The sequence below is a fragment of the Haematobia irritans genome, chromosome 1 (assembly GCF_050003625.1).
Source record: "Haematobia irritans isolate KBUSLIRL chromosome 1, ASM5000362v1, whole genome shotgun sequence".
Taxonomy (NCBI): domain Eukaryota; kingdom Metazoa; phylum Arthropoda; class Insecta; order Diptera; family Muscidae; genus Haematobia; species Haematobia irritans.
This window is the reverse complement of record NC_134397.1, coordinates 255,078,342-255,106,087: the sequence shown is the minus strand read 5'-3', so window position 1 is coordinate 255,106,087 and position 27,746 is coordinate 255,078,342. Positions and strand designations below refer to the sequence as shown.

General features: G+C 34.5%; 3 protein-coding genes across 4 annotated transcripts in view; 1 reads left to right on the top strand and 2 right to left on the bottom strand.

The window, feature by feature from the left end:
* The first annotated feature begins 213 nt into the window (after positions 1 to 213).
* The window catches only part of LOC142220753 (uncharacterized), a 39,886-nt gene continuing 12,353 nt past the window's right edge, over positions 214 to 27,746 (top strand). For both annotated transcript variants that reach the window (XM_075290078.1, XM_075290072.1), the window contains exons 1-2: positions 214 to 771; positions 922 to 990. In XM_075290078.1, coding sequence (XP_075146193.1) covers positions 433 to 771; positions 922 to 990 — 408 coding nt within the window. In that variant the 5' untranslated portion in view covers positions 214 to 432. The remainder of the gene's footprint in view (positions 772 to 921; positions 991 to 27,746) is intronic.
* On the bottom strand, positions 4,546 to 7,791 carry LOC142220773 (sarcotoxin II-1-like). Its single transcript, XM_075290105.1, has 2 exons — positions 7,567 to 7,791; positions 4,546 to 5,163 (listed from the first exon to the last, which is right to left on the bottom strand). Exons 1-2 carry the CDS (start codon positions 7,734 to 7,736, stop codon positions 4,608 to 4,610), a joined length of 726 nt encoding a protein of 241 aa, XP_075146220.1. The 5' UTR covers positions 7,737 to 7,791; the 3' UTR covers positions 4,546 to 4,607.
* LOC142220766 (sarcotoxin II-1-like) lies at positions 17,796 to 22,291 on the bottom strand. The gene is made up of 2 exons (XM_075290091.1): positions 22,049 to 22,291; positions 17,796 to 18,412 (listed from the first exon to the last, which is right to left on the bottom strand). The coding sequence occupies exons 1-2, from the start codon at positions 22,216 to 22,218 to the stop codon at positions 17,857 to 17,859; spliced, it is 726 nt and encodes a 241-aa protein (XP_075146206.1). The 5' UTR covers positions 22,219 to 22,291; the 3' UTR covers positions 17,796 to 17,856.

Here is a 27,746-nt window from a genome sequence, read left to right as displayed (position 1 = left end):
CTCAATTAATTTCGTAATTAAATCGAGAAAATAAATTCTCTGTTTATCTATCAGTTCCGTGGGGATTTTTGCTTGTTCTTTTACAGACCCTAGCCATAATATTTGGGAAACCCTGAACGAGTCTAAAGAAGCTCAAAGCTTTACCCTATAACTCAATAGATGCCAAGAAATGTGGCTAATAAAGACAATCAGTTATAACTAAAAACGCGCAGCTAAAAGACGTCGTCTATACCGCACGGCAACGGCATTGTGAAACATCGACCGAAAGATCAGAAGAAAAAAAAAACAACAAAAACAACATAGACTGCATAACAAATAAATGATACCGGATATCATTTAAAAGATTTCTTCTGTGATCACCATTACCCTATGGTGTGGTGTTCAACTATCCAACTCCAAAGTCTTTTGTTATTCATTTGAGATCTCAAAATCATGATTACCGAACAAAATAATGTAGAATTGTTGTCAATTAAAATGAAAAGTAGGCAACACATGGACAGTGAATTAGAAGTTCAATCTGGGCAGTATTCGAAACTCCCCAGACAACAAAGTTCAAAGTTTAAAGCAAAATGTTTGAATGCTAATTATCAAGATAATAATGATGTTAATGGAAGAGCAAATACAAATGTGCAGGGCGGGGAGAGTCATAATGACGATTATGTTGATGATGATCATTATGAATCTTCTGTGCGTCTTCTTCATATTGATAAGACTCCAAATGGCTCTTGTGGTTTCCATTTGACCCGTACCAAATGGGATCCCTATCCATGGGTATAGTTTTTTTTCTGTCATATGATTTCTTAACGAGTTTTGTAATGACATATTGGATATTGTTTTAAATGTTTTTTTTTTTTTTATTTAATTACAACACCCCTTTCCCCCTTTGACATTCCTATTCACATGCCTTTGGTATTTGTCTAGGTCAGTGGCGTTGATTGTTTCACTCCGGCTGCACAAATTGGCCTACAAGTTGGTGATTGTGTTTTAGAGGTCAGTATTGGTGATTGGCTCTAAGCCAACAATTTGTGTGAATGAATGATTGCAGGTGAAATGAAATTAATGCACTTGGCTCTTTGATTTCGTTAACTTTTGTTTTTTAATTCGAATGAATTGGTTTTCCAGCGTTTTATTTACTTCTATGTGTTATTGGTGTTGGTTTTTGATATGTTGCAGAAATGCACTGATAGAAAAAAAATCATAAGCACAATATTTTGAATATTGAATGAATATTTTCTTTGTAGTAATTTCAATGTAACGATTTTATTTTGTAGCAATTTTTAAGGTTAAATCAAATGAAATCCACAATAAAACGATTTAAGAAGAAACCAAAAATAAACATGTAAATACGGTGGAAAGATCGGTAAGGCCGAATCCTATGTACCCTTCACCATGGATTGAAATTTCTACTAAAGACAATTGAATGACTAGGGGTTAGGGCATATACAATTTTTATACCCTGCGCCACACTGTGGAACAGGGTATTATAAGTTAGTGCATATGTTTGCAACACCCAGAAGGAGACGAGATAGACACCTGTTGTCTTTGGCACAAATGCTCAGGGTGGGCTCCTGAGTCGATATAGCCATGTCCGTCTGTCCGTCTGTCCGTGAACACATTTTTGTAATCAAAGTCTAGGTCGCAGTTTTAGTTCAATCAACTTCAAATTTGGCACAAGTATGTGTTTTGGCTCAGAATAGATACCTATTGATTTTGAAAAAAATAGGTTCAGATTAGATATAGCTCCCATATATATATTTCGCCCGATATGCACTTATATGGCCCCAGAAGCCAGAGTTTTAACCTAATTTGCTTAAAATTTTGCACAAGAAGAACAATTAGTACTATAGTCAAGTGTGCCAAATTTTATTGAAATCGGTTCAGATTTAGATATAGCTCCCATACATATATTTCGCCCGATATGGACTACTACGGTTCCAGAAGCCAGAGTTTTACCCCAATTTGGTTGAAATTTTGCACTAGGAGTACAATTAGTAGTGTAGTCAAGTGTGCCAAATTTTATTGAAATCGGTTCAGATTTAGATATAGCTCCCATATATATCGTTCGGCCGATTTACCCTAATATGACCACAGTGGCCAATCTTTTACTCCGATTTAATTGAAATTTTGCACAGGGAGTAGAATTAGCATTGTAGCTATGCGTGCCAAATTTGGTTGAAATCGGTTCAGATTTAGACATATCTCCCATATATATCATACGCCCGATTTACACTCATATGACCACAGAGGCCAAATTTTAACTCCGATTTAGTTGAAATTTTGCACAGGGAGTAGAATAAACATTGTTGCTATGCGTGCCAAATTTTATTGAAATCGGTTCAGATTATATAGATATAGCTCCCATATATATGTTTTTCTGATTTCGACAAAAATGGTCAAAATACCAACATTTTCCTTGTAAAATCGCCACCGCTTAGTCGAAAAGTTGTAAAAATGACACTAATTTTCCTAAACTTCTAATACATATATATCGAGCGATAAATCATAAATAAACTTTTGCGAAGTTTCCTTAAAATTGCTTTAGATTTAAATGTTCCCATATTTTTTTACTAGCACAATCCACCCTAGTGCATTAGCCGACTTAATTTTTGAGTCTATAGATTTTGTAGAAGTCTATTAAATTCTGTCCAGATCGAGTGATATTTAAATGTATGTATTTGGGATAAACCTTTATATATAGCCCCCAACACATTTGACGGATATGATATGGTATCGAAAATTTAGATCTACAAAGTGGTGCAGGGTATAATATAATCGGTCCCGTCCGACTTTAGACTTTTCTTACTTGTTTTTGAATGAGTTTAACTAAAATATCCAGCTATGTTATCTGATCATTTTAACACCTACAACATGCTATCCTTCACTACACTCCCCCACCCATCCTTTCTAAATATAACATATACAAATCACAATTATATTACTCCCATTGCGTTAACTCACTCTCTTTCCCACAATCAAAGCACTCTCAATGACTTTAAAACTATTTTCTCCAAACACTAGCAAGAGCCAAACACAAGAACACACCCTAACAATCAAAGTCAAACAAAAGAACACATCTAAGCCAACCAAATAATTGGTACTCAAACTAACCCAAGAACATCAATATTTTGTAAATAATTTCCTCTAAACTTAATCAATTTAATTAATTAATGCGATTCACCATAACAGGTTGACTGATAAGTTCCCGGTCTAACAAAGAGAAACACATTTTTTTGTCAAAATTCGTTTTTATTATTCAACATAGTTCCCTTCAAGAGCGATACAACGATTATAACGACCTTCCAATTTTTTGATACCATTTTGGTAGTACTCCTTCGGTTTTGCCTCAAAATAGTCCTCAGTTTCGGCGATCACCTCTTCATTGCAGCCAAATTTTTTCCCTGCGAGCATCCTTTTGAGGTCTGCGAACAAGAAAAAGTCGCTGGGGGCCAGATCTGGAGAATACGGTGGGTGGGGAAGCAATTCGAAGCCCAATTCATGGATTTTTGCCATCGTTATCAATGACTGGTGGCACGGTGCGTTGTCTTGGTGGAACAGTACTTTTTTCTTCTTCATATGGGGCCGTTTTGCCGCGATTTCGACCTTCAAACGCTCCAATAACGCCATATAATAGTCACTGGTGATGGTTTTTCCTTTCTCAAGATAATTGATAAAAATTATTACATGCGCATCCCAAAAAACAGAGGCCATTACTTTGCCAGCGGACTTTTGAGTCTTTCCACGCTTCGGAGGCGGTTCACCGGTCGCTGTCCACTCAGCCGACTGTCGATTGGACTCAGGAGTGTAGTGATGGAGCCATGTTTCATCCATTGTCACATATCGATGGAAAAACTCGGGTGTATTACGAGTTATCAGCTGCAAACACCGCTCAGAATCATCAACACGTTGTTGTTTTTGGTCAAATGTTAGCTCACGCGGCACCCATTTTGCACAGAGCTTCCGCATATCCAAATATTGATGAATGATATGATCAACACGTTCCTTTGATATCTTTAAGGCCTATGCTATCTCGATCAACTTCATTTTACGGTCATTCAAAACCAATTTGTGGTTGTTTTTATGTTTTCATCGGTAACCACCTCTTTCGGGCGTCCACTGCGTTCACCGTCCTCCGTGCTCATTTCACCACGCTTGAATTTTGCACACCAATCAATTATTGTTGATTTCCCTAGGGCAGAGTCCGGAAACTCATTATCAAGTCAAGTTTTTGCTTCCACCGTATTTTTTCCCTTCAGAAAACAGTATTTTATCAAAGCACGAAATTCCTTTTTTTTCATTTTTTTTCACAATAACAAAAGTTGCTTCACAAAAGACGCTCTGTCTCACAAACTAATTGACTTACAGATGTCAAATTTTGACACGAATCATTTGAAGGTTGGTACTATATAAAAATAATATGGATTTAATACTAGCGACGCCATCTATGTGTCAGACCGGGGACTTATTAGCCAACCTGTTATGTACCATATCCCACAAAAGCTTCGAGCTCTCAACATGTACCCATAATAAACAAAAAATAGTGGCGTATTTATATATTAAATATATACATATTTATGAATTTCTCATTTAATACACAAACATTGTATAATCTATCCACGGAAACTGTGACTTCCGGTTAAACCAAATCCAAATTCTTGACGATTTTCGAAAGGTCCACTTAACCACTTGGAGCCACTGCCATAGGCATCTAATCGGGTATTACCATCGTTCGATTTAAAAAGGTTGGTATTAGCACCCACTGAAGCTTGTTTGCCAAAACCTTCAAAACGTGAGATGCCAGAATTTGCACCATGACCACCAGAGTTGGACCAATTCAAAAGACCACTTTCTTTACCGAATTTGAAACCATTATCCTGTCTTATCGTGGATTGTGAATAAATGGCATCCAGACGATTTCTGTCACTGTTGAAGAGATTCAGATTCACAGATTTGCTCAGTGTATCACTAACACCCTTATTGATGTCCCTGCTAATGGAGGCACCCACACCATGAGCATTCGACCAATCAATGGAACCACTTGATCCTTCTGCAATTTTGCCAGAGGGAAAATGGGTTTGACTTTGGGTAACTTTAGCATCAACTCGATTTGAGGGTCCTGAATAGAGATTTCCTGAAGCGGAATTTGTTACTATGGAAACGCCCTTGCTGAAAAAATTAAAAAAAAATATTTGTTGAATTTCGTAACAAAAAATTAAATTAATGTCTTAATTTTGAATCCAAATTCATAATGTTTTTGGCGATTTATCGGCATTTTAACGATTTTTAACTCAAAAAATAGCAGGTTCCGATTTTTGCCACGAAAATGGCGATATTTGCTCTGGTTAAAAATTGTTATTGGAAGTCATTTTTTACACCATATATGTTACTGTATTAGTAGCTATATTTAAAAAAATAATTATAATTGCATAAATTTTTTTTTTTTTTGTTTTAATTTATACATAACTGTTGTTATGCTTTTTTAATGAAATGCATAGTTGTGCATGTTAATTTTCTGTTTTGTTTTACTGAAATAAATACTAGTTTTGTTTTTAACCAAATCATATTATTGAAATTCTCAATTTTTTTGATGATTTTTAAAATGCAAGTGCCGATTATGACGATTTTTTCGGGAAAATAGCGACGATTTTTCTTGAAATGTTATTGGCAGCCCTGCCTATTATTGCAATTTCTATAACTCACTCTCTGCTCTCTATCAATGCTCTCATAATGACTCCTTAACAACTCACTCTCTACTATATATCAATGCTCTCGTAATGACTCTGAAACAGTTTTCTCAATGTCCTCATAACAAAAGTCAAACAAACGCAACCAATTGCACAAAAACAAATCTATGCAATTTTAAAATTTCGTAAGATATGTCCGTCTTTTTGTCTATGTATAGCTCGACTTTTAGACCCTCCTAAGGTCAGTTTAAATTCACCCACTCATTGAAGGCATATACATGCCCATCTTCAGTAAATTGGGCCTATTGACCTCATTAAAATTGAGGAAAAGAAATATAATCACCCTAAACAGGTTGCAAGAGCAAACCCACCCGACCAAAGTGCCGAGAAATGGCGAAGGTTCGCTAAAGCGAACATTTTTCGAAATAAATTAACGCGCACATTATTCGAGAAAAGTTCGATACTAGAAAAATTTCGAACGTTCGTTGTTTCGAAGTAATAACGAATATTTTTGGCTTATTTGTTGGTGTTCCGCCATGTTTGTTTTTTACAAAGACAGAGATTAAAAAGTTATTTCAGTTTAAGAAATTGTTAAGTGCGGGTGAAGTGTCTTAGCGAATCTAAAAGGGTAAGTAATTTATTTATATATCTTTTAAAAAACTACCAATTTTCTTTCTTGTTTAATTTGCAGATGTATCCAGGAAAATGTTACTCATTGAGTCCTTTTCAATGGAATAGACTCGACCGGCTTAATAAGAAATTCCGCGCAAAGAAGTCAATGCAGTGCCTTAAATCACTTCAAATATATATTCCTAAATGTAAATATTTTAAGTTTTTTGTTCGCAACACTAATATCTATATTATTTTGTATTATAATTATCTATATTGTGTTGTAATAAAATAAAAACAAACTTGAAAATTTTCGTTTACTACACAACTTATAATGGGAACAAAATGGGAATAAAACAGCATAGAAAACCTTCGAAAGCGGAATGATATCGAATACGAAAACGAATTCGAAATAGATTCGTTAACGATCAATTATAGATATCGCGAAACCTTCTTTGACGAATCACTAGCAAGCCTTCGAAAACGAAGAGTTTGCTGGCAGTAACAGCACGACAGATGAACGTTTTTCGAAATTTTTTCGAACCATTCTCGATATCGTTTTCGATACTTTTCTTCGAGAAAAAACTGAGATTATTTCTATATCGAATACGATAACGAACGTTGTGGTCAGGTGGGATACGAAATATGTGCACTCCTATTATTCTCAGTTTTTTTTTTACTCACTGTCAATGCTCTCCGAATGATAATTTCCCCATACCAGCATGACAGAAGCCAAACACAACAACACACACTCACACCCAACCAAACTATAGCTAATATCTAGCTAACATAACAACATCAATATATTTTTCTAATACACTTTTCTCCACGAAAACTTAATTAATTCGAAAAATTATTGCTATTTGTCATATCTACAGAAAATATCCTTTCATTTAATACCAAGTTTACCATGAAACTCATAATCTACTATATAAAATTAAAAATAAGTAACTCAATATCACAGAAATATATTTTTTCACTTTAATTACGAGATTAATTGTTCCAATTAATTTATTATGATAATATCACTAATTCCAAAATTATTTAATTGACAAAATTAAAAAATTTAGTCCTGTTAGTGTAAGTGATTGAGTTTTAATTAATTAAAATTTATATGGAACAACTAATTTTTAACTAAATATTATTTTTAATTTAATGTTATTTATAATAATATTTAATATTATTATTTCTCTAAAATAATTAATTTTTCAATTTAAATTTTTTCAAATTAAAATTAAAATTTCGTTTGTTCTTTTGGTATTTTTTAATAACTTACCTTAACGGTGCATTATCCGGTGATCGTCTAACTCTAATTGGTCTTGGTGCTCTGGTCGGTGGTGGATAATAAGGCAATTTTTGTACATAAACCCTTTGGGGATATGCTGATGAAATTGAAACCATACAAAGGCTTGCAATACAGACTCCTAATACGAGAATACACTTCATGTTTCTTATTATGTATGGGGGAATCGAAATATTTCTTTAATTTATTTAAATTGCAACTGACTCTGTCTGCTTTTGAATTCTGTAGCTTATATACTTAAAATTATTGAAGCCAATTTCTTATCAGTCTGTACACTATACTATGGGATCCACCAAGTTCGAGGGAATTTACATGAATGGAAACAAAACAAAAAACATTTTATTGACTTTGAGTGTCTTGGGATGTTCATCAAATAGAAAAATTCCCCAAAGCCATAAGAAATTTTGGGAAGAACGCAGGTCAGTCGTATTGGTAACACATTTTTAAAATAAATTTAAATAACACATCTTTGGAACAGGGTATTAAAAGTAAGTGCATATGCTTGCAATAGCAAGAATGGTGTATTTGGCAATAATGCTTAGAACCAGCTCCCCGAATCGATGTCTGTCTGTACGTCTGTGTGGGAACACATTTTTATACCCTCCACCATAGGATGTGGGTATATTATCTTTGTCATTCCGTTTGTAACACATCGAAATATTGCTCTAAGACCCCATGAAGTATATATATTCTGGGTCGTGGTGAAATTCTGAGTCGATCTGAGCATGTCCGTCCGTCTGTTGAAATCACGCTAACTTCCGAACGATACAAGCTATCGACTTGAAACTTGGCACAAGTAGTTGTTATTGATGTAGGTCGGATGGTATTGCAAATGAGCCATATCGGTCCACTTTACGTATAGCCCCCATATAAACGGACCCTCTAAGAGAAGAAAATTTCATCCGATCCGGCTGAAATTTAGTACATGGTGTTAGTATATGGTCCCTAACAACCATTCAAAAATTGGTCCACATCGGTCCATAATTATGTATAGCCCCCATATAAACCGATCCCCCTATTTGGATTTCGGAGCCTCTAAGAGAAGCAAATTTCATCCGATCCGGCTGAAATTTGGTACATAGTGTTAGTATATGGTCCCTAACAACTATGCAAAAATTGGTCCACATCGGTCCATAATTATATATAGCCCCCATATAAACCGATTCCCAGATTTGGCTTGCGGACCCTCTAAGAGAAGCAAATTTCATCCGATCCGGCTGAAATTTGGTACATAGTGTTAGTATATAGTCTCTAATAACCATGTAAAAATTGGTCCAAATCGGTCCATTATTAGATATAGCCACCATATAAACCGATCACCAGATTTGACCCCCGGATCCTCTTGGAAGACCAAAATTCATCTGATTCAGATGATATTTGGTACGTGGTGTTAATGTGTGGTCTCAAACACCCAAGCAAAAATTGGTCGAAATCGGTCCATACACACAAAAAATTATCACCAAATTTTTTTCAATTAAACACTTAATTGAATTTGGAAACGGATTCAATTAATATGTTAATTGATTCAATTAATTATTTAATCAAATCCGAATAAAAACCAATTAAAAAAATGATTGATATTTGTTACGTTTCCAATTAAAATATTAATTGATTCAATCAATTTCTTAATCAATTCGGAAATATTTTTCAATTACAAACGTGATTGAAATTTTTTCCGTTTCCAATTACACATGTGATTGATCCAATCACCTTTGTGATTGAAACTGAATAATTTTGAGCAATGGAAAGAGCGAAAAGAGAACAAAAGAATGGGTTTTTATTCAACAATGTATGATGGAGAGATCAGTCTGTGGAAGTAACTCGTAACGAACGGTTGGGTTTTGTTTTTCTCGTAAATTGAAAAACATGATTGGCGACATTCTGTCTGCTGCATTCAAAATGTGTGCATAAATATTTTGAACGCAACAACAAATCATAGCAAAGGGTTGAAATAAATAAAGTGTGCAACAACAAACGGCCACGTGGTAAAGGTTTGAAAAAAATATATGACAGAACGCATTTGAAATTACCTGTGTTTGTGTTTTGTGGCATTTTAAAAATGGAAAACAATCTACGTTTATTGAAGGTAAGAAATTGTGAAATGTGAATACCGTTTTCCATTGAAGTCTATTTACATTAAACGGACTAAAATAATATATTTTTTATTCATTTCTTTTAGTGACCAATTTTATTTCGTGAAATTGACCAATCAATCCCATCAACTCCATCATTTTATCAAATATATAATAATATGTTTGCAATAAAAAAGTGGGTACCGTATAGATCTTTTAAAATTATAAAATTTTTTCACTCCTAGTTTTCTTAAAACCAAGACCGGTATGGGTTTGGTGGAAGATTCACCTTGAAGTTGCGAAGTAGCGTTGGCATTAAATTGCATTTTTGTTTTACCTGCCTTTTTCAGTTTGAACCCAAGTAGAGAGCAGTATATCTGGTATATAAACTAATGAGCTGAATTATGTAATGGTAAAAAAGTTCTTTCTTTCGGATTTAAAAATATGAAAAATATCCGAAAATAATAAAAATATGTACTTTCCATTTTCATTTTTTTCTCTTTTCAGAATTTGCAAAGTATCATCAATATAACACCAAATAATGCATTGCTTTCCCATTATTCTTGTCTTTAATTGGTTCAAATTTTAATAGACGATTTTAATGTGCGGAAATTTTGGAAAGGAATTGTTACTAAAATTAAATTACTGAGCTCCTTAATACACCTTTTTATGTTAAAAGACTACAACTGCAAAAGAAGATAAAATAAAATAAATACAATAAATCTGCAACCTGGAACTAAGAATTGAACTTGATGCAGGTAATGTTTAACAAAATTAACTTTTAGTTGAACAAAATGAAATTCGAATTATTCTGTTTACTTTCAGAAAAACTAACTTAGCTTACAGGCTGCTGATTTATTGGAAATCTAGGCGCATCTACATATTAGAAGGAACATGCTAACATGGTTATTATTATAAGGAAGATAATGATTTATATAATATATTTTTTCACCCTATAGTTGTTATTGATAGTAGTTGTATTTGTAAGTTATGTTAGAACAAAACACAAATGACAAGAACCAAATGTATCTGTCTATTGCATAATTCAAAAAATAATAAAATATTAAATATGTTTTATAAGAAACAAATATTTTCTTTTATTTCAAAAGAAAAAAAAACTAAATACGATTTTGGGGTCGCAATATATAAATTTTTTGATCGAAATTTATAGCCAATTTCAATTAATTATTTAATTGAATGAATCAAATAGTTGATTGATTTTTGTCGCGAAATTAATTAAAATTTTAATTGATTCAATTAAAACTGTGATTGAATTTTATGTTAAAAATCAATCACGTTTTTAATTGATTCAATCACACAATTAATTGATTCCGTGACAAAAGTCAATTAAATTTTTAATTAAAAATCGTGTTGGTTTTCAATCAAAATGGGTGATTGATACTATCATTTTCGTGATTGAAGACATTTTAATTAAAAAAATGATTGAATCCGCGATTTTTGTGATTGAAATCAAAAAAAAATTTTTTGTGTGTAATTATATATAGCCCCCATATAAACTGATCGCCAGATTTCGCCCCCGAGATTTTGTTTTGGAGCCTTTTGGTACGTTTAGAAGAAGTTTCTACGCAATCAATGGTGGAGGGTACATAAGTTTCGGCCTGGCCGAACTTACGGCCGTATATACTTGTTTTTTGTTCAAAATCTAGGCCGCATGGATCGAAATCAAGCTCACGAAAAAAAAATTAAAATTTACTTCTTACTCGTATGTTAATCACGCCTATTATAATAACTGAAATTAATTTAGCGGTCGAAAAATATTTATTTTTGAATTTTGCTACTTTTGGCTACCACACATATCTTGAGCGTCCATGAGTAAACATTTTGCTTCGTGAATGTGCGTGAGTGTGGCTTAAATTCCACTCATGTGCACAGCAATTATATCATTCCTATACGGCCCTTGTAAATTTTGCAAAAATATCAGTCAAATGGGTTCAGATTTAGGTATAGCTCTCATATATAGCTTTCGCCCGATTAAAACTCCTATGGCCCCAGGGGCCAAAGTTTTACACCGAGTTACATGAAATTTTGCACAAGCAGTAGGTTAGGTTAGGTTAGGTGGCAGCCCGATGTATCAGGCTCACTTAGACTTTTCAGTCCATTGTGATACCACATTGGTGAACTTCTTATCCCTTATCAATGAGTGATGCCCGATTCTATGTTAAGCTCAATGACAAGGGACCTCCCTTTTATAGCCGAGTCCGAACGGCGTTCCCCATTGCAGTGAAACCACTTAGAGAAGCTTTGTAAGCCTCAGAAATGTCACCAGCATTACTGAGGTAGGATAATCCACCGCTGAAAAACTTTTTGGTGTTCGGTCGAAGCAGGAATCGAACCCACGATCTTGTGTATGCAAGGCGGGCATGCTAACCATTGCACCACGTTGGCTCCCTTGCACAAGGAGTAGAACTAACATTATAAATATGTATACCGAATTTGGTTGAAATCGGTTCAGATTTACATATAGCTCCCATATATATCTGTTGTCCGATTTACAGATATGACCACCATAGATCAAAATTTTTGTCCGATTTACTTAAAATTATGGAAATGGAAAGAAATTGTTTCTATGCATGCACAAATTTAGTTGAAATTGGTTCAGATTTAGATATAGCTTCCATATATATCTTTCGTCCGATAGGCACTTACAATGCTCCAGATGCCAAAATTTCACACCGATTTACTTGAAGTTTTGCACAGAGCGTAATCTTAACATTCTTGTAACACAAGCCAAATTTGGTTAAAATCGGTTCAGATTGCAATATAACTCCCATATATATCTTTCGCCCGATTTAGATTCATATGACCACGGAGTCCAATGTTTCATTTCAAAAATTTTGATGTTTTGCACTGAGCAATGTGTGCCAAATTTTATCAAAATCGGCCCAGAATTAGACAAAGCCCCCCATATATATGTTCTTCCGATTTTAGCAAATATGGCCAAAATACCCACATGTTCCTTGTAAAATCATCACTGTTAAGTCGCAAACTCGTAAAAATGATACAAATATAGTTATATTCTAATTCGTAAATATCGACCTATAAATCATAAATGAAAATTTGCAAAATTTTATGCAATTTAAATATTTCCAATATGTTTTTACTAACATTGTGGTCCGTGCCGGTCATTAACCAGTTTCAATTTATAGTCTAGACATTTTGTGAAAGTATAAGAAAATGTCCAAATCGGTTCATATTTAAATATTTGCATATGGGACAATAAACCATTATATAGCGCCTAACAAATGAAGGTGTTGAGATGTTGGTTTACATAGTGGTGAAGGGTATAATATAGTCGTTTTGTTTGTTGTTTTTTTTAGCAACATTGTGTTCCACCGCAGAGTATTAGCCGACTTAAAGTCAATAGATTTTGTAGAAGTCTAACAAATTTTGTCCAGATCGAGTCAGATTTAGATATATGTATACAAGAACAAAAACCTTTATATACACGCAAAAAAATAATTCTTTCCTCCCAAACGAAATTTTAGACAAACAAAGTTCGTTTCTCATTTGCTTTTCGCTGTAAGGAAGTGTATTTGGAAGAAAAGTATATACTTTTTGTGATAAACGTTTATTCTTTTCCAGGATGTAAAAACAATTTCATAAATTTCATAAAAACATTATTTTCTTGCTAATTGCATTGTCCCTCACATCTTTCTCACATCCACGAGGATTTTTAGTTCTTAACACCTTTTTCTGTAATACCAACAATGTAGAAGAAATTATACGATTTTATAAATTTTTAAATTTTTTTACCTTTCGCCTGGACGGAGAATCGAACCGCGGACCATGCACATTGTAAGCCAACACACTAACCACTGATCTATGTACCTGTTATGGTCATCAATAGATAAATATCCATATAAGTTATATTTATATAGCATAGCTTGCGGCGCCCACGAACCGAATAAACAAAGTTTATTTACCGGAAAAAACATTTAGTTTGGCACCGTGGAGCAGTGGTAGCTACGTCCGACTCTCATGCCAAGGGTCGTGGGTTCGATCCCTGCTTCGGCCAAAGTTTATTTTTTTTGCTTTTGTTTTTTTTTTACATATATTCCAGATATATTCGGAAGATTCCGAAAAAATGTTCAACATTACATTGTACTATATTAAATTTTGAACTGTAAAATGTGTCTTATTAAAGACCTAAAGTCAGAAAAGAACAGTGTTTGATATAAACGAAATGGACTGTGTTGTTATTTCAAAAATAACTTTTTTTATTGAAAAAATAAAAATTTTGTAACAAACGAATTTTTTTGGTGATAAAAGTTTAAAATTTTCGAAGCAATTCAAAAAACTCTAACAAAAGAAAAACGTTTTCGGTACACGTTTTCCAAACGTTTTTTTTTCTTTGCGTGTAGCACCCAACACATTCGACGGATTTGATAAGGTATCGAAAATGTGGATCTACCAAGTGATGCAGGGTATAATATAGTCGGCCTTGCCCGACTTTAGACTCTCCTTACTTGTTTCATATAAGAAATTTGAAATGTATAGAAAAGTTTCAAATGATGAGTTTTTTATCCAAATTTGTATCGGTGGTCGGCCTATTTTGTTACCACTGCTCCTTCAATTTGACTTTATTGCTATTGCAAAAACCCACAGAGTATAATAGAATGAGTTTCCAGGTAAGAACAATATAATAAGCCTTTTGATACAACCATATATCCGTAGGTGAAATGCCTATTTCAGAAGCTACATATTAAATTAATGTACAGCAATGTGATATTCTAAATGTTCTTAAAAGAACTAAATTTAATTTCGCAACTATACATTTTTGAATGATTAAAAAACAAATCCGTTATCTCATCATATTAACACCTAAACATGCTATCATTTCACTACACTTTCCCACCCATCCTATCTAAATATAACATATACAAAGTACAATTATATTACTCCCATTGCTTTAACTCACTCTCTTTTCCACAAAGTAATCTCAATGGCTTTCAAACTATTTTCACCTTGCCAGCATAGCAAAAGCCAATCACAAGAGCACACACTAACAACCAACGTCATACAAAAGAACACATCCAAACCAAATAACAGGCACTCAAACTAAGACAAGAACATCATTATTTAAAAACATAATAATAATTTGTCTACTAAAATTTAATCAATTTAAATAATTAATGCGATTCACTATATTACTATATCCCAATAAAGCCTCGATCTCACAATACGTACCCATAAAAAAAAACAAGTAAGGAAAGTTTAAAGTCGTGCGGGGCCGACTATATTATACCCTGCACCACTTTGTAAAGGGTGATTCTTTTGAGGTTAGGATTTTCATGCATTAGTATTTGACAGATCACGTGGGATTTCAGACATGGTGTCAAAGAGAAAGATGCTCAGTATGCTTTGACATTTCATCATGAATAGCCGAACGATCTGCCACAACGTCGAATTTTCAGTGAATGGGCCCTAGAAAAGTTGGCAGAAAATCCGCTTTTTTATCGACAAATTTTGTTCAGCGATGAGGCTCATTTCTGGTTGAATGGCTACGTAAATAAGCAAAATTGCCGCATTTGGAGTGAAGAGCAACCAGAAGCCGTTCAAGAACTGCCCATGCATCCCGAAAAATGCACTGTTTGGTGTGGTTTGTACGCTGGTGGAATCATTGGACCGTATTTTTTCAAAGATGCTGTTGGACGCAACGTTACGGTGAATGGCGATCGCTATCGTTCGATGCTAACAAACTTTTTGTTGCCAAAAATGGAAGAACTGAACTTGGTTGACATGTGGTTTCAACAAGATGGCGCTACATGCCACACAGCTCGCGATTCTATGGCCATTTTGAGGGAGAACAATTCATCTCAAGAAATGGACCGGTAAGTTGGCCACCAAGATCATGCGATTTGACGCCTTTAGACTATTTTTTGTGGGGCTACGTCAAGTCTAAAGTCTACAGAAATAAGCCAGCAACTATTCCAGCTTTGGAAGACAACATTTCCGAAGAAATTCGGGCTATTCCGGCCGAAATGCTCGAAAAAGTTGCCCAAAATTGGACTTTCCGAATGGACCACCTAAGACGCAGCCGCGGTCAACATTTAAATGAAATTATCTTCAAAAAGTAAATGTCATGGACCAATCTAACGTTTCAAATAAAGAACCGATGAGATTTTGCAAATTTTATGCGTTTTTTGTAAAAAAAAAGTTATCAAGCTCTTAACAAATCACCCTTTAGATCTAAATTTTCGATACCATATCACATCCGTCAAATGTGTTGGGGGCTATATAAAAAGGTTTGTCCCAAATACATACATTTAAATATCACTCGATTTGGACAGAATTTGATAGACTTTTACAAAATCTATAGACTCAAAATTTAAGTCGGCTAATGCACTAGGGTGGAACACAATGTTAGTAAAAAATTATGGGAAACATTTAAATCTGAAGCAATTTTGAGGAAACTTCACAAAAGTTTATTTATGATTTATCGCTCTATATATATGTATTAGAAGTTTAGGAAAATTAGAGTCATTTTTACAACTTTTCGACTAAGCAGTGGCGATTTTACAAGGAAAATGTTGGTATTTTGACCATTTTTGTCGAAATCAGAAAAACATTTATATGGGAGCTATATCTAAATCTGAACCGATTTCAACCAAATTTGGCACCCATAGCCACAATGCTAATTCTTCTCACTGTGCAAAATGTCAACTAAATCAGAGTTAAAAATTGGCCTCTGTGTTCATATGAGTGTAAATCGGGCGAAAGCTATATATGGGAGATATATCTAAATCTGAACCGATTTCAACCAAATTTGGCACGCATAGCAACAATACTAATTCTACTCCCTGTGCAAAATTTCAACTAAATCAGGGTTAAAAATTGGCCTTTGTGGTCATATGAGTGTAAATCGGCCGAAAGCTATATATGGGAGCAATATCTAAATCTGAACCGATTTCAACCAAATTTGGCACGCATAGCTACAATGCTAATTCTACTCCCTGTGCAAAATTTCAACTAAATCAGAGTTAAAAATTGGCCTTTGTGGTCATATGAGTGTATATCGGCAGAAAGCTATATATGGGTGCTATATCTAAATCTGAACCGATATCACCCAAATTTGACACGCATAGCTACAATGCTAATTCTACTCCCTGTGCAAAATTTCAACTAAATCGGAGCAAAAAATTGGCCTCTGTGGTCATATGGGTGTAAATCGGCCGAAAGCTAGATATTGGTGCTATATCTAAATCTGAACCGATTTCAACCAAATTTGGCACGCATAGCTACAATGGTAATTCTACTCCCTGTGCAAAATTTCAACCAAATTGGGGTAAAACTCTGGCTTCTGGGACCGCATTAGTCCATATCGGGCGAAATATGTATATGGGAGCTATATCTAAATCTGAACCGATTTCAATAAAATTTGGCACACTTGACTATACGACTAACGGCCATTTTCAAGTAGCTCCGTTATGCTTTAACTGCCAGTTAACAGAAAGCAAATTGCAAATACCTTCTCTCCAGTTAACTTTAACTAAAAAAATTTCTTCAGTTAAGTTCCTAACTGGCATATGGAATATATATGCAAGATGACAACTTCGTCCATAATACGGTTCAAAAGTTGGTTAGTTAACGGAACACTAACGGAGCTTTATGAAAATGGGGGTAAGTGTTATGTTTGTACAAAATTTCAAGCAAATCGGTATAAAACTCTGGCTGCTGGGTCCATATTAGTCCATATCGGGCGAAAGATATATATGGGAGCTATATCTAAATCTGAACCGATTCTTCCAAAATCTGTAGGGTTCTATTCTGACCCAAATTAGGAACATGTGCCAAATTTGACGGCGATAGGACTTAAATTGCGACCTAGACTTTGATCACAAAAATGTGTTCACAGACAGACGGACGGACAGACGGACATGGTTATATCGACTCAGGGACCCACCCTAAGCATTATTGCCAAAGACACCATGTGTCTATCTCGTCTCCTTCTGGGTGTTACAAACATATGCACTAATTTATAATACCCTGTTCCACAGTGTGGCGCAGGGTATAAACATAATAATAATTTGTCTACTAAAGTTTAATCAATTTAAATAATTAATTCGATTACCATATCCCAATAATATGTACCCATAAAAAATTGATGGCTTATTTATATATAATAAATATTTATTAATTTCTCTTTTAATATATAAAAACATAACTAAATCTATCCACGGAAACTATGACTTCCAGTTAGGCCAAATCCAAATTCTTGACGATTTTCAAAAGGTCCACTTAACCACTTGGATCCACTACCATAGGCATCCAATCGGGTATTACCATCGTTCGATTTAAAAAGATTAGTATTAGCACCCACTGAAGCTTGTTTGCCAAAACCTTCAAAACGTGAGATGCCAGCATTTGCACCATGACCACCAGAGTTGGACCAATTCAAAAGACCACTTTCTTTACCGAATTTGAAACCATTATCCTGTCTTATCGTGGATTGTGAATAAATGGCATCCAAGCGATTTCTGTCATTGTTGAAGAGATTCAGGTTCACAGATTTGCTCAGTGTATCACTAACACCCTTATTGATGTCCCTGCTAATGGAGGCACCCACACCATGAGCATTCGACCAATCAATGGAACCACTTGATCCTTCGGCAATTTTGCCAGAGGGAAAATTGGTTTGACTTTGGGTAACTTTAGCATCAACTCGATTTGAGGGTCCTGAGTACAGATTTCCAGAAGCGGAATTTGTTACTATGGAAACGCCCTTGCTGAAAAACAATTGAAAAAATATATATTTGATTAATTCCATCACAAAAATAAGTGATCTAAATAATTTGCAATTGAAATGAAATTGATAAAAATCAATGGAATTTTTAAAAACTAAAGGGTGATACAAAGGGAAACGCGTGTAAATCGGTGAAATCGTTTATTTAAAAAATCAAATTAAATCTCTTTTTCAAGTTCAATGAGTATAAAATTCAGGAAAAATATTCAGTTAGGCTTTCGCGTTTTTCAAATCCGAATTGCCGGGCCTCACGCTTGACACCTGCCATCAGATTTTGTACAGCCACCTTGTCCACCTTCTTCGCCGCAGAAAGCCAGTTTGCCTTGAACTGCTGCTCGTCCTTAGCAGTTTTTATACCCTCCACCATAGGATGGGGGTATATTAACTTTGTCATTCCGTTTGTAACACATCGAAATATTGCTCTAAGACCCCATAAAGTATATATATTCTGGGTCGTGGTGAAATTCTGAGTCGATCTAAGCATGTCCGTCCGTCCGTCCGTCTGTCCGTCTGTCCGTCTGTCCGGCTGTCCGTCCGTCTGTGGAAATCACGCTAACTTCCGAACGAAACAAGCTATCGACTTGAAACTTGGCACAAGTAGTTGTTATTGATGTAGGTCGGATGGTATTGAAAATCGGCCATATCGGACCACGTTTACGTATAGCCCCCATATAAACCGATCCCCAAATTTGGCTTGGGGAGCCTCCCGGAGCAGCAAAATTCATCCGATCCGGTTGAAATTTGGTACCTGATGTTAGTATACCACATCTAATAACCATGCAAAAATTGGTCCATATCGGTCCATAATTATATAAAGCTCCCATATAAACCGATCCCCAGATTTGACCTCCGGACCCTCTTGGAGGAGCAAAATTCATCCGATCCGGTTGAAATTTAGTACGTGGTCTTAGTATATGGTCTCTAACACCCATGCAAAAATTGGTCCATGTCGGTCCATAATTATATATAGCCCCCATATAAACCGATCCCCAGATTTGACCTCCGGAGCCTCTTGGAGGGGAAAAATTCATCCGATCCGGTTGAAATGTGGTTGCTGATGTTAGTATACGGTCTCTAACAACCATGCAAAAATTAGTCCATATCGGTCCATAATTATATATAGCCCCCATATAAACCGATCCCCAGATTTGACCTCCGGAGCCTCTTGGAGGGGCAAAATTCATCCGATCCTGCTGAAATTTGGTACCTGATGTTAGTATACGGCCTCTAACAACCATGCAAAAATTGGTCCATATCGGTTCATAATTATATATAGCTCCCATATAAACCGATCCCCAGATTTGAACTCCGGAGCCTCTTGGAGGAGCAAAATTCATCCGATCCAATTGAAATTTAGAACGTGGTGTTAGTATATAGTCTCTAACAACCATGCAAAAATTGGTCCATATCGGTTCATAATTATATATAGCTCCCATATAAACCGATCCCCAGATTTGACCTCAGGAGCCTCTTGGAGGAGCGAAATTCATCCGATCCAGTTGAAATTTGGTACATGGTGTTAGTATATGGTATCTAACAACCATGCAAAAATTGGTCCATATCGGTCCATAATTATATATAGCAAAAGTCATCCGATGCGGTTGAAATTTGGTACATTTTGTCAATATATGGCCTCTAACAGCCATGTAAAAATTGGTCAATATCGGTCTTTAGTTATATATAGCCGATGACTTATTACACAAAAATTGGTCCATATCGCCAAAAATAATCTACCAAAACTTTATTTCCATAGAAAATTTTGTCAAATTTTATTACTATAGAAAGTTGTGTCAAAATTTCATTTCTATAGAAAGTTTTGTCAAACGTTTATTTTTATAGAAATGTTTGTCAAAATTTTATTTCCATAGAAAGTTTTGTTAAAATTTTATTTTTATAGAAAATTTTGTAAAAAATTTATTTCTGTAGAAAATTTTGTCAACATTTTATTTCTATACAAAAATTTTTCAACATTTTACTTCCATAGAAAATTTTGTCAACATTTTATTTCTATAGAAAATTTTGTCAAGTTTTTATTTCTATAGAAAATTTTGTCAAAATTTTATTTCTATAGAAAATTTTGTCAAGTTTTCATTTCTATAGAAAATTTTGTCAAACTATATTTCTTTAGGTTCCGCTTTACAATAGCCCAGTATTTCTCAATAGGTCGGAGCTCTGGCGTGTTGGGAGGGTTCTTGTCCTTGGGAACCACCTGCACGTTGTTGGCGGCGTACCACTCCATGGCCTTTTTACCGTAATGGCAAGATGCCAAATCCGGCCAAAACAGTACGGAACAACCGTGTTTCTTCAGGAAAGACAGCAGACGTTTATTCAAACACTCTTTCAAGTAAATTTCTTGGTTGACAGTCCCGGAAGCTATGAAAATGCTGCTTTTCAAGCCACAGGTACAGATGGCTGCCAAACCAGATATTTCTTTGCGAACTTTGACAGTTTTATGTGCTTGAAAATATCTGCTACCTTTCCCCTTCCTTTTGCCGTAAAAAACTCCTGTCCCGGAAGCTGCTTGTAGTCGGCTTTGACGTAGGTTTCGTCGTCGATTACCACGCAGTCAAACTTCGTCAGCATCGTGCTTTGGCCGTCGTATTTTGTTTATCATCGCGATTTGGAGTCACTACCTTCTTTTAAGTCGATAGTCCGGCTCGTTTTTTGGCTCGATGCACGGTTGTAGACGATACACCCAGCTTATTTGCGGCATCTCGGAGAGAGAGGTTAGGGTTTCGCTTGAAACTACCGGCAACTCTCTTGGTCGTTTCAGCGGCTTCCGGTTTTAGATTTCTCCCCGATCCAGACTTCCTGGCTGTCGACAAAAGTTCCCCAAACACTTTAATTACATTTGTAACGATTGATTTGGCCACTTTTAGCGATTTTGCCAGCTTTGCGTGGGAATAGCTCGGATTTTCGCGATGCGCGAGCAAAATTTTGATACGCTGCTCTTCTTGCTTGGACGGCATTTTGACAACTGAAGAGTGAATTCCAAAATCAAAATAGGAGCAACATTCTACACACACACACCTTCAAAATGAGAGGTGTTCAGGTTTTTTAAATGCAAAAGCGTCAAGTTTATATTGACAAAATTTTGACCGTATCACCCTTTAATTGCATTTAAATTATTATTAAATTCGGTAATAACATTCAATTAAATTATAATTGAAAAAAATTTTCAATAAAATAATTAATGTATTTGTTTTTAATAATTTCCAAATAATTTAATGATGAATTAATTCAATCGATCAAAGAAAATTTTTTTGTTGAATTTGTCCACGATATAAATTGCTCCAATTATGTTTTGCTTTTTTTTCTTAATTGTGATAGTTTCGATAATAAAACTTATAACATTGATTAATTAATTCTTGAATTGTTATTGATAATTGAATGTCAATTCAAAAATTAATTAATCGATCCAATTAATTTTTTTAATTATGTTAATTTTTAGTTAATTAAAAAAAGGATATGGAACAATTAATTCTTTAATTACATTTTTTTTATTTAAAAAAAAATAAAGATAATGATAATATTTCTGTCAATGAAAAATAATTTTTTAATTGACATTTTTAGGTGTACATTTTTATTTATTTAGTTTTCTTAAATTTTATATCCTTACCTCAAAGGTGCATTATCCGGTGATCGTCTGACTCTAATTGGCCTTGGTGCCTTTGTTGGTGGTGGATAATAAGGCAATTTTTGTACATAAACCCTTTGAGGATATGCTGAGGAAATTGAAACCATGCAAAGGCTTGCTATACAGACTCCTAATACGAGAACACACTTCATCTTTCTTTTCTTGTTATTCTTGATGGAATCGAAATATTTCTTTAATTTATTTAAATTGCAACTGACACTGTCTGCTTTTGAATTCTGTAGCTTATATACTTAAAATTATTGAAGACAATTTCTTATCAGTCTGTATACTTGCTATGGGATCCACCAAGTTCGAGGGAATTTACATGAATGGAAACAAAACAAAAAACATTTTATTGACTTTGAGTGGCTTGGGATGTTCACCAAACAGAAAAATTCCCCAAAGCCATAAGAAATTTTGGGAAGAACACAGGTCAATCGTATTGGTAACACAATTTTAAAATAAATGTAAATGAGACATCTTTGGAGTACGTATGCTTGCAACACCCTCACGGATGAAAAAGACTGTTTTTCATATGTTTGGCTATAAACATTATATGTGTGGAACACAAATTTATAAACACAATATTTTTGAGTGCAAGCATATAATGTTCATAAACTAGCATAACATGTTTGGGACATATATGTTAATATGTTAGAACATATTATGTTTGGGACATAAAATGTTTGTAAATATAATATGCTTGGATGCAAACATATATTAATTTAGAAATAGCCTATAAACATATATGTGTTTAGTAGCTTGGAGCGCTATTTAACAGGGAGCGATATTGAATTAAGTTGGTGGTTGTTGCTTGTTATTACAAAATTAACATTTTATTTTTCCTTGGGCAATTGATCAGCTACTTCTTTGATCCTTACAAACTGTGTGGTCCGCTGTTCGAATCCCCGTCCGGCAAAAGGTAAAATTAAAATAAAAAAAAATCATAAAATTTAATAATTTCTTCTACAATGTTTGTATTACAGAAAAAGGTGCTAAGAACTAAAAAATCTCGTGGAAGTGAGAAAGATGTGGGGGAATATACAATTAGGCAGAAAAACAATTTTGAGCATTCAGGTCGAAAACCTATGTTGTTAGCACCTATATTACCTGTTTATTTTCGTAATTGATTATGATTGTAAATGTATAAATAAATAAATAAAATTTTGAGCACAATATTGTTTGGGAGAATTTTTTAAACATATAATAATTTTGGGTGCAAAGTGCTTCCAAACATATTATATATTCACATAATAACATATTGTTTTTTGGAAGACAACATTATTGAATTTGGATGCAAAAATACAAAATGTTTGGAACTTAGACTACCCAAACATATATTGTTTAGACCAATGTGCTTTAAAACATATTATATATTGGAAGAGATCAAACATATAAATGTTTGGGCAATAAAAATGTATATGCTTGAAGCAAAATATGTTTGGGAGTATATGTTACAGAAGCGATTTTTTGTGAGGGTGCAGCAGGCAGGGATCCGGAGCGGAGCGGAGCGTGGAGCGGAGCGGAGCGTGGAGCGGAGCGTGGAGCGGAGCGGAGCAAGCCCTTTTATTTGCCGGAGCGGGAGCGGAGCGGTTTCCAAATGAAAAACCGCTCCGCTCCGAATAAAATATTACTTGAATGAAATGTGTAACTTTGAAATTACACTGTGTAGGTAATTTCAAATTTAGCTAGTACTTAGCGTAGTGTGAGTAAACGTTTAAAATGTACGATATGTATTTTTGTACGTACGTACATTGGGGAAAACACAACGTGTTTTTTAGTAATTGTTTTCAAAAACGGCAAATGTCAAAATATATATCTAGTATGTGTTGTAAAAGTAACAACAGTACTTTCGATCAATTTCATCCCGTATTACTACAAAGATGTTTGTAATGAACGTCAAATAAATGCAATTAAACGATCTTATTTATATTTAATTTTTTAGTTTTCTACACTGAAAAAAATATTGTCGTGAAGTCAAAGATTCCATGTCCTTAGAATAAGAATGCAAATTTTGCTTAACATGGAAGACGCATTTCTCTAAAATAAAGTTTTTTTTCTTGTCCAAAAGGCAATAAACTTTTGAATGAAGTTGTAATGTCCTTATAATTAAGTGATTTTACTTAAAAATGTGTATCATAACATGAAAGATAAAATTTTTGAGGTAATGTCAACGTGACTTTAATAATTAAGAAAAATTCTTTAAAATAATAAAATTGTCTTTAAATTTGTTTCCTTTTTGCTTCTTGCCTACAAAGCAAAAAATCGTTAAAAAATAAGACATGTTTTTCAACACTTTATTTTAAAGACGCTTTTACTTGAAACATAGCATAATTTCTACTGGAAGTCGAGTCTTAATATGGAAAAAAAATAACTCGTTAACTCGTTTTTAAGGGATTTTGATAACAACTGACGAAAAAATCTAAAAAAAATTAAAAATTAACATTTGCTTCCTAGAAGCAAGTACATAACCCCCAAATTTAAAAGAGAATTACGTCTTTAAAGTATCCTTAATTGTATTCTCCGCTTCTTTGGCTCGGAATTAATACCCAAACTGTTAAAGTAGACAAAATCTTTGGAACCGGGCATGCTTTTTTTCATTCACATTTGCTTTACTATTGTACTATATCCTAGCATTCCCTTATTTCTGATATTAGTTCTCAAAAATTTAATTAAAACAAGTAAGGAAAGTCTAAAGTCGGGCGGGGCCGACTATATTATACCCTGCACCACTTTGTAGATCTAAATTTTCGATACCATATCATATCCGCCAAATGTGTTGAGCGCTATATATAAAGGTTTATCCCAAATACGTTCATTTAAATATCACTCGATCTGGAAGAATTTGATAGACTTTTACAAAATCTATAGACTCAAAATTTAAGTCGGCTAATGCACTAGGGTGGAACACAATATTAGTAAAAAATATGGAAAACGTTTAAATCTGAAGCAATTTTAAGGAAACTTCCAAAAAGTTAATTTATGATTTATCGCTCGATATATATGTATTAGAAGTTTAGGAAAATTAGAGTCATTTTTACAACTTTTCGACTAAGCAGTGGCGATTTTACAAGGAAAATGTTGGTATTTTGACCATTTTTGTCGAAATCAGAAAAACATATATATGGGAGCTATATCTAAATCTGAACCGATTTCAACCAAATTTGGCACGCATAGCAACAATGCTAATTCTACTCCCTTTGCAAAATTTCAACTAAATCGGAGTTAAAAATTGGCCTCTGTGGTCATATGAGTGTAAATCGGGCGAAAGCTATATATGGGAGCTATATCTAAATCTGAACCGATTTCAACCAAATTTGGCACGCATAGCAACAATGCTAATTCTACTCCCTTTGCAAAATTTCAACTAAATCGGACCAAAAAATTGGCCTCTGTGGCCATATGAGTGTAAATCGGGCGAAAGCTATATATGGGAGCTATATCTAAATCTGAACCGATTTCAACAAAATTTGGCACGCACAGCTACAATGATAATTCTACTCCCTCTGCAAAATTTCAACTAAATTGGGGTAAAACTCTGGATTCTGGGACCGTATTAGTCCATATCGGGCGAAAGATATATATGGGAGCTATATCTAAATCTAAACCGATTTCAATAAAATTTGGCACACTTGACTATAGTACCAATTGTTCTTCTTGTGCAAAATTTTAAGTAAATTAGGGTAAAACTGTGGCTTCTGGGGCCATATAAGTCCATATCGGGCGAAATATATATATGGGAGCTATATCTAAATCTGAACCGATTTCTTCCAAAATCAATAGGGATCTATTCTGAGCCAAAACACATACTTGTGCCAAATTTGAAGTCGATTGGACTAAAACTGCGACCTAGACTTTGATTACAAAAATGTGTTCACGGACAGACGGACATCGCTATATCGACTCAGGAGACCACCCTTAGCATTTTTGCCAAAGACACCATGTGTCTGGGTGTTGCAAACATATGCACTCCTTCTGGGTGTTGCAAACATATGCACTAACTTATAATACCCTGTTCCACAGTGTGGAGCAGGGTATAATTATGGATAGTTTCAATTTTGGTTGAAAAATGTGCGCATATACAGGTATTTTATTTTTTTTCTCACATTGAAAAATAATGACTTGATTTGTATTATTGCATGTTATCTACTTTTTTTGAGAACGAACATTTCTTAAAAACGCTGTTCGAAAATGTATTTTTACAATAAAGGGAAAAAAGCGAAATTAAGTAACACTAGATCTGAGTAAGAATATTCGTAGGTATACCACGGGCTGATTTCGATGGAGGTTGTTGCAAACATAAACATACACACACACATTACAAATATAACAAAACCTCTTCTCTACGTCTGTTGCAAAACAAAAAAAACTTTCGGAGAGTAGTTACTTCTACTCTGTGTATAGACTTTCAATTCCAATCAGCGTTGCCGTTTTCGTCCGATCGGACCAAAATTGGTCCAAAAGATTTATAATTTTTGAATTTGGTCCGATGGTCAGACCAAACAGAATTTGGTCCATTTTCATAAATTTGGTTTCTATCACATATTAAATAGTAGATGTAGTAGATGCACCGCAAAGAATATTGTCGGGAGGCCAAATATTTCACATGCTTAAAATACGAATACGAATTTTGCTTAGTATAGAAGACGTATTTCTCTGAAAAAAAGTTTTTCCTTGTCTAAAAGTCTCTAAACTTTTCAATGAAGTCTGTTTGTCCTTATATCTAAGTGTTTCGACATAAAAATGTGTATCCTAACATGAATGCAAATTTCGTTTTAATGAAGTCAAAATGGATTTAATATTTCTGAAAAAATCTTCAAAATTAATAAAATATTTCAACACATTGTTTTAAAGTCATTATACCCTAAACCACATAGTGGTTAGGGTATAATAAGTTTGATCTGCCAAAAAATGTGCCTACAGAAATATTGATTTTAGACCTAATAAAATATATACCGATCGACTCAGAATCACCTCCTGAGTCGATCTAGCGCTTGGTGTCCGTCCGTCCATCCGTCCGTCTGTCCATGTATTTGTTGTTCACAGGATTTCGGTCGCAATTATTAACCGATTTTGATGAAATTTGGTACAGGGAGTTTTTTTGGGCACAAGGACGGACGCTATTGAATTTGGATGAAATCGGATCAAATTTAGATATAGCTCCCATATAAATGTATTGCCCGATTTCGACAAATGGGGTCACGTTGCACTTTTTTTACTAACCGATCGTCGTCAAATTTAGCAGAAAATAATCTTCTGTATCACCCTTTAAGTCTGAAAATTTCATCGAAACCTATATCGGTAGATATAGGTCCCATATATATGTATCGCCCGATTTTGTCAAATTATTTATCAACCGATCTTACTCAAAGTTGGCGAAATGTAATCTTCTATAGCACTAACTATATGTGCAAAAAATCATCGAAATCGGTTCAGATTTAGCTATAGCTCCCATATATGTACCTCCCGATTTCTCTAAATAAAATAAAACTCAATTGAACAAATAATACAATGTTTGTACTATAATTTTCTCGAAGAGGAGCGGAGCGTGGAGCGGAGCGGAGCGATTTTTTTTTTCTCGGAGCGGAGCGAGGAGCGGAGCGGTTTTTTTTTCTCCGGAGCGGGAGCGGAGCGGAGCGAAAAAAATGGACCGCTCCGGATCCCTGGTAGCAGGAGACGA

What these genes read in the sequence shown, in the direction of transcription:
- LOC142220773 (XM_075290105.1), bottom strand. Translation starts at nt 7,736, where the DNA reads ATGAAGTGTATTCTCGTATTAGGAGTCTGTATTGCAAGCCTTTGTATG. An exon ending in CCGGATAATGCACCGTTAAG is followed by an intron (nt 5,164 to 7,566) that starts GTAAGTTATTAA and finishes TAATTTTTTCAG; the next exon opens with CAAGGGCGTTTCCATAGTAA.
- LOC142220766 (XM_075290091.1), bottom strand. Translation starts at nt 22,218, where the DNA reads ATGAAGTGTGTTCTCGTATTAGGAGTCTGTATAGCAAGCCTTTGCATG. An exon ending in CCGGATAATGCACCTTTGAG is followed by an intron (nt 18,413 to 22,048) that starts GTAAGGATATAA and finishes ATTGTTTTTCAG; the next exon opens with CAAGGGCGTTTCCATAGTAA.